Source organism: Manacus candei, unplaced genomic scaffold, assembly GCF_025592945.1.
Source record: "Manacus candei isolate 608988 ecotype Guabito, Panama unplaced genomic scaffold, ASM2559294v1 h1tg000047l, whole genome shotgun sequence".
Classification (NCBI taxonomy): Eukaryota; Metazoa; Chordata; class Aves; order Passeriformes; family Pipridae; genus Manacus; species Manacus candei.
This window is the reverse complement of record NW_026138095.1, coordinates 6,932,074-6,939,321: the sequence shown is the minus strand read 5'-3', so window position 1 is coordinate 6,939,321 and position 7,248 is coordinate 6,932,074. Positions and strand designations below refer to the sequence as shown.

General features: G+C 48.2%; 1 protein-coding gene across 1 annotated transcript; it reads right to left on the bottom strand.

Moving 5' to 3' along the window:
* Positions 1–2,127: 2,127 nt before the first annotated feature.
* MCHR1 (melanin concentrating hormone receptor 1) lies at positions 2,128–5,186 on the bottom strand. Its single transcript, XM_051797915.1, has one exon. It carries the CDS (start codon positions 4,747–4,749, stop codon positions 3,490–3,492), a length of 1,260 nt encoding a protein of 419 aa, XP_051653875.1. The 5' UTR covers positions 4,750–5,186; the 3' UTR covers positions 2,128–3,489.
* Positions 5,187–7,248: the final 2,062 nt, after the last annotated feature.

The following is a 7,248-nucleotide window of genomic DNA, read 5'->3' as shown; positions in this document are numbered from 1 at the left end:
CAGAGCTGTGACTCAGGGAAAGGCAGGAGTTTAATTTACTGCCTGTGTGGACACAGGGATGTGGATAATGGAAAAGGGGTAACCGAGAAGGGTGAGCTGGGGACTGAATCCTGACATGACCAGCCAAGGCGGGCTCTGTCACAGGCTGGGGAAGTAGGAGTAAAAGTAACTGGACCATCTGCCCCTTTGTGGGAGTTTATCAGGAGCAGAGCTGTGACATGTGGCTTCAGTCGCACCTCTGAGGACAAGGAGGGGAAGAGGAGGGGGTGGAGAGTGAACCCATCTGTCTCCCGCTGTCTGACAAGGAAGCTCGTGAACACACAGGATAAGAGCTGGCAGAGAGAGTGAGGGAAATTCATCTCGTGGAGCTTAGTGAGCTGCTGATCTGAACAACTAGATGGAACAGTTTTTCTGTCACCCTTTGTTTTGGGAGGTTATTTAGCTGGGTTTGAACAAGAGAGACAATGGGCTGTGTATGGGAAGCAGGGTTGCTGTGAAACGCACTGCCCCATCTCTCTGCCCTTCTCACAGTGCCTCTCTCACAGCACTTGGGGCTGCCTATTCTTGTGTGAGTAGCTGTGTCCTTCCCTACTTAGCCATGACTTTTATTCAGGCTCTGCCGTTGGTAACCAAGGTACTGAAACAGGGGGTCACATAATAAATACAAATTGCAGAGAGACAAAGAGGTAAAGCTGAACACAAACCAGAACGTTGATGGACACTCAGACTTAAACAAAACCAGCTCTGAAAAATTTGGAGAAGGGGTAGGATGTTTGAAGCAGGTCACAGCAAGGTACACAGAGACTGTTTAGCTACTGGAAGGCCTTACCTTACCCCCTAGGTAGGGTGACACTTCTGCAGGTGTTTGATCAAAAGGTTTGCCTTCAAAAGACAGGCCCTGTGCTTTGGGGTGATTTTGGGAAGCTGACAAAAAGCTGTATGCTGGTTGTGTTCTTTGCTAGTCTGCTTCCTGTCTGTGCCTCTCTTCCCAACTTCATCTACAGGTCTCCCCAAGATGTGTTTTCATGGATGTACAGGGAAAGGGAGGGACCCACAGCCACTATTTAGATGTTTGGACTGGGAAACACCTTGGGGCAGGCAGGAGGAACATGAGGAAAGGTAAACCATGAGCCTTTGCAGGGTGGTAGGAAGGGGCAGGTGTCTCTAGTGGGGCACTGGCTAAATGGGAAGCCCTGTCCCTGGTGTTGGGACCAGGTCTCTCTGACATGGCTTTCTACCTCATGTAGATGATATCTAAAAGGACTTCAGCTTGGAAAAGTGCCCATGTACTGTGTGTTGACTTCAGTGTGATGAGATCTGGAAAAGGTTTACCCCTCAACACCCCTTTTTAGTGCTGCACCAGGTGCTGGCCTCCCTTCCTGGTTAGCCCATGGTGCCCCTGTGGTTTTTAGCATGTGGCTTGGCTATACCAGGTCAGACTGACTCACTTCAGATGGGAAAAGACCAGTTCAACCATAAACATCTTTACTGTGTGAATAAGATAATATCTTCAACGTGCTGCTCTCTGAGATCCCCAGTAATTCAGTCTGTTTTCACTTCACTCATACTTTCCTTATGACTGGTATTAGAGGAAAAAAACCCACCCAGTATTTATCACCTCCTTTCCCAGCAAAGTGTGCCAGTTCTTCCCTTCACTTCCTCATGGGAGAAAGGTAACACAACAGCTTCTCTTGTCCTGAGGGCAGGTCTGGCTGGCACAGCCCACATCTTCCCCGACCTTCGCTCCGGAGCCCTTCAGGAAGAGCACTGACCAAAGAGCAGAGCAGCTCCATGAAAAACAGCAGGTGAAAATTCCTGGCAGTTAAAAAGGGGAAGGATTTTCAGGTCATAAAGCTTGAAAGTTCCTGATGTGTCTGCTTTTATTGCCCGGGGAAAAACCAACGCGGTACCGTCGGTCATGGTGTGGATGTGCTGCCACCACGGAGGGCACAGGCTGACAGAGCCTGGGGTGAAAATACACAGACAGAGACTCTGTTCTGAGATCTGTTCGGTGAATCAAAAAGCAATGTGCTGCACCTGATGATGCCAAAAGTTTGCTGGTGTTGCACACCTGCCTGCTTTGATCGCCAGAGGTGAGTGAACGGCTGCGTGTTCTCTACAGGGTATAGGCTGAAGTATTGGCTGTACTTTAAAACACCTGCAAGTGTGATGTGTGTGTGCACTGGGTGCACCTGTAAGTGCCTGCCTGGCTTAGAAAATCCTGTGCAGGTGACACAGTTTTGCTGTGTAAGGCTGAGTTTCTGTTCTGGGTATATCGTGGGTGGCTGCTGCCGTGAGACCATAAGCACGGTAACAAATGCCTTTGAGCTGTTTGATGTCTTTAATTCTTTATAGTAAATCCATCTACAGTAACCAGTTCCTTCATGTTTGACAAAGTGTTGAACAATGTGTGTCCCTGTGGAGCCCAGCACAGGCTGTTGGTGTAATCCCTGCTTTTAGCTGATCTGTGCTGTCTTTTCTCTAGTCTTTATAATGAGCAAAGTTATTTCCTAACCTCCGACTGTTAAAGCTGCATATACAACACACAGACATTTAATTTTCCCTCTCTTAGCTTTGTGTGAAGCATTTGTTATTTTGAGGAAGCTGCATAAGCAACTCTGTTTTCCCTGAGCTGCTCTTTCACAGCTCCTCGCTCTGCAGAGCTCTGCACATTGTGTTTTTCAGTCCTGTTTAAAACCCTCTGCCTGGGGTTCCCCAAAGGCCATGCAGACTGTGAGGCACAAGAGCAGCATGAGGAACTAGCACTGTGAAAATCTGCTCATTGGCATGAAAAGCCACAAAGCTGGTGTTAGCAGCGGTAGTTTTGAGAATTTTTCGCAGTCCCTTGAAGCAGTGTGAATATTATCTGCCTGATTTTGCTTGAAATATTTAGAATTAGCATCAAAATGAACCAATTCCTGAAGGTGTCTTGCTCACCAAACAATAAAGCCCACTGGAGGCAGACAGAACTGGACTGAAAGGCCAAGTCTGGGTGAGACTTCTGGCCCCAAGATCTTTCTCTGCTGTGTGCTTCTGGGATATCAGCAGAGCCATCAAAGTTTGCAGATTTCTTATAAATATATGGCATTATGATTCGAAGGCTCGAGTTTTGAATGAAGAAGCTCTATTGACAAGCTGCTTAGGAACCCCAGTGGGGCCAAGAGGCATCATTGGGCAGTGTTGATAGGGGTTTTACTCTTTCAGCATGAATATTCCCCTTGGAAATCCTCTTTGTCCTTTATCTCTTTTCCATTCATCCTCTTCAGGGGCCCGTGGTGACAGAGTTCTCCCATGCACAGTTAAAGAAGCAGCAGTACACAACATCTTATAGGCTGGGAGCAGTGTAGGAGCAGAGCCCTGCAATGAAAAAGGGCTCTTGGAGGTGGAAATTTGTAGTCCATATGCTTCTCCAAAAGCCTGCCTGAAGCTGCTGCTTCTCCATCCACCCACAGACCTGAAGTCTTTCTGCTGTGGGCACTTCAGAGTGCCCTAGTGAACAGCCACCGTCACCGGCACTGACCGTGGGGAAAACTCCTCCAGAAACTGAGTCTGCTGGGTGGATTCTGGTGCCAGTTTCAGACACACACTGGCCTCTGTCATGCTGTTGTTGTTGGCAGAGCTGCTGTTGCGACAGGGCTCTTTGGCAGGGCGGATGGCCACCAAGAACTGGCGCTTGAAGGTCTCGCTGAGGGCAATGTAGAGGAAGGGGTTGAGGCAACTGTTGGCGTAGCCCAAGCTAATGGCAAAGTTGTAGGCATAAAAGAAGGCCATGGATGGTGTGTCAATGCCAAGGTGAACCAGCTGGAGGATGTAGAAGGGAGCCCAGCAAATAAAAAAGGCGGAGCAGATGGCAACTGCCATGCGGGTCACCCTCTTCGTGCGTACCCGGAGACTCCTCTGGGGCAGTGGGACCACGGTGGTGGCCATGTGCTGGAGGATCTTAAAATACACCACACAGATGATGATCAAGGGCACAGCAAAGGCCAGCATGAACTGATAGAGGGTGAACCAGTAGATATCAGTCTCTGGGTTGGGAAGCAAGAGGGCACAGCGGACGGTCCCATCCTCCAGAGGCATAAGACCGGCGTACATCCACACGGGAATGATGGTCAGGAAGGAGAGGAGCCACACCAAGCAGATAACGAGAGCTGCCACACACGGGGTCCGGATGTAGGTAGATTTTAGGGGGTAAACAGTTGCCAGGTAACGATCCAGTGTCATCACTGTGAGGATGTTGGTGCTGGTGATCTGGCTGTTCGTGTCCAGGGCGGTGATGATGGTGCACAGGGGAGCTCCAAAGTACCATGAGCCATTGCCTAGGAGCTGGTGGATGAGGAAGGGCATGCCCAAGAGGAAGAGGAGGTCCACAATGGAGAGGTTGAAGATGAAAATGTCGGGCACGGTCTGTTTGCATCTCAGCTTCTTCTTCTTAACAATAGTGTAGATGACAATGAGGTTCCCCACAATGCCCAGGAAGCAGATGATGCTGAAGAGACTGGGCATGATCACGTTGGTGTACGGTGCTGGCTTCTCTGCTGCTGCCAAAACAAACCAAAGCAGTGAGTGCAACCCACAGGCAACCTCTTTACAACTCTGTGCTTGCCCTGTCCTGCAGCTGGACCCATCCCTACCAAAGATGTAGCTCAGGATGATTTTTAATACCCTTTGCAGAATTTGGTGAGGCTTAGCTGTGGATTCAACACTTCTGTGCCTCTCAATACATGCAGCACACCACCTAAATCTGGCCATGTGTAAACATCTTTCCTCAGCTTTCTTCTGTTCTGCTTTGAAACTCCCCTGCCTTTTTGGGGGGACTTATATCAGGCTGGCATGCCTTTGTACTCACTAGTGTCTGACAGAGTCCATAGTAACTTTTATTCCTGGGAGTGCTGGTTTTTCAGGCATTTTTTGAGGGGAGAGGATGAGGCAGCTGGTGCTTCACACATTGGAGAAGTAAAGCTTCTCTGTGGGTACCAAAATCTGGATAAAGTCAATGCTCAAGCTGTTGTCAGAAAGTGTCAGCTCATCTGTTGGGTAGTTTATCTATTGTACAGGATGAGACACAGAGTTCACTGACTGTGCAGGCAGACAGCTAATGCTTGTCTGTGCTGTGAGATCTGGGACTGTACCCTGGCTGAGTCCCAAGTCTGATGTCAGAGTTGGGCCAAAACAGGCTCTCCTTACCATCTTCCTCCTCTGCCTCTCTCCCTTTCTCTAGTTTCTTCCCTAGAAAGAAATCCAGGTGTGTGACCAGACAGGAATTTTGGAGTATGTTTCAGAGTGGCCCTTCCACAGGGAATGTCCTAATTCTGCAAGGAGAAAAGAAGCTTAAAACTGCTATCTCTGAGTTCTGTATATAGGTGGATTTCAAAGGCAAAATTCTTGCCTGATAACACGTAGCACTGATGGTTGACTGTTGCTCTTTGGGGTAGGAGGCCCAAAAGTAACCAAATTCACATTTGCCTTGTCTGGGTATAAAACCACATTTTGAAGCCACAAGCTCCTGGGCACAGAAGGTGGTGTCAAAGGCAGTGATGGTGGTGCCCTCTGTTCTGCAGGGCTCCACGTGCACTGTGGGGTGGAGTCTGAGATCGCCCTTCTCAGCTGAGGCAAATCTCATTTCATCTCATTACTCCTCTCCCATGGGGCCTGGTGGGCTTTTTTCTAGGAAAAGGCTTTGTGTGAGTTATTTATGTGGCTTTTACAAGGACATGCGTGGCAGCCCCTCAGCTTAGACTGCATGTCATTGAATTGCAGATGACTCAATGTGCGTTAATTGGAAATGCTTTCAGTCACTGAGCTATTCCACCTCCTCAGCAGCAGAAGTGGTTCCTCCAGCAGGACCTAAGGAAATCTTGAAAATAAGATTAAGTGAAATAACAGATACTCGTAGGTGTAGTCTTTGCCACAGTGGTGCCTCTTTGAGGTGATATTTGCTGACTTTGACCTCTGGAATTCTTGAGTACAACCTTCTCCCCATTTACGTTGGTGTGACAGAGAAGTTTGTCTGAACTGGCAAGATAACTTGGGCCCCACTGGTGGCCTGTGGCTGGCAAAGTGTGTGCTGTGTCAGCTGTGTGTAGTATTTCAGTGCTTTTAGAAGTGGGCTGTGATGAGTTGCCACTGGCTCAGTCCTTCTGGCATTGGGAAGCAGCCAGCTTAGGCATAAGCAAGGCCAAGGCCAGAACCTGAGAGAGCAGTTGCTGCACCATTTTATTGGGAAGCCTCTCTGCAGATGTCAGAAAGCAGCCAATGAGGCACAGGAAGACTGGCAGGGGCCTGAAGGTGGAAGACAGGCTTGGCTGATAATACAAAAAAGCCTGTCCAGATCATTTTTGGGGGGTTAAATAGTCCCCGTTCCTCCTGGTAACTCATTAATGCAAGGAAATGTTCCATTTTATGTGGCTTTTAGTAGATAACATACAGCTGTCAGTGCCCTATTGAAACCTGATGCTCTTCAGCATCCAACCTGTGCATCCCTTGAGCATCCAAACAGATCTCACACCTTAATGCTGGAAGAGGGCAGACTAGAAACTGGAAGATGATGACTGTGGCCCTGCTGTTCTGCATGTAGCTGTTGTGAGTTCTGGTCTCCTTCTTTTAACTGTGAACTTTGTTATGAATGTGGTGGGAATGGATTGTATGAGTGATGAAACATAAATGCCACTTGGTTAGCTGGAAATTGGGACAAAATGTCCTTTTCCTGCAGTATAATCAATACAGTGCTCCCGGTGACTCTGTAACATTTGGAATGAGCTCAGCTGGCCTTAAAGCAGAATGTGTGCAAGCCCAAAGGCTTCCTGTGAAAAGTGTTCTGTGCAATGCTGTAGCACAGTCCTGCTGTTGGTGGCTGTACAAGCAGGACCTTCAAGCATTATTAGCTGCAAGCTAGTGTGAAGCTGTAGCTCATGTGTGTTTTATGGGCTTGAGTCAGAAGAGCACATCTATCAAATACTCAGAAGTTATCTCTTTTCTAAAGCCTCTTTCATCCTGAGATATTGAATCTGAATTTCCCGTCCTGCTGTGCACATCCTAGTGAATACACTTTATTGAAACAGCCACTTCAGGCATTGATTTGTAGACCTGTGTCTGCTCTGATACTCCTTCTGGAAGTTCCAAAGGGGACTGAACTATGTGAACTGAATGAGGACTGGGCTAAATTTTTTTCTCTAAGGTGGTGGTTGTTCTCAGCCATACCCAGATACACAAGAGACTACATCTTCAGTGCATTTCAGAACAAAGCAGCTC

What these genes read in the sequence shown, in the direction of transcription:
- MCHR1 (XM_051797915.1), bottom strand. Translation starts at nt 4,749, where the DNA reads ATGGCCAGATTTAGGTGGTGTGCTGCATGTATTGAGAGGCACAGAAGT.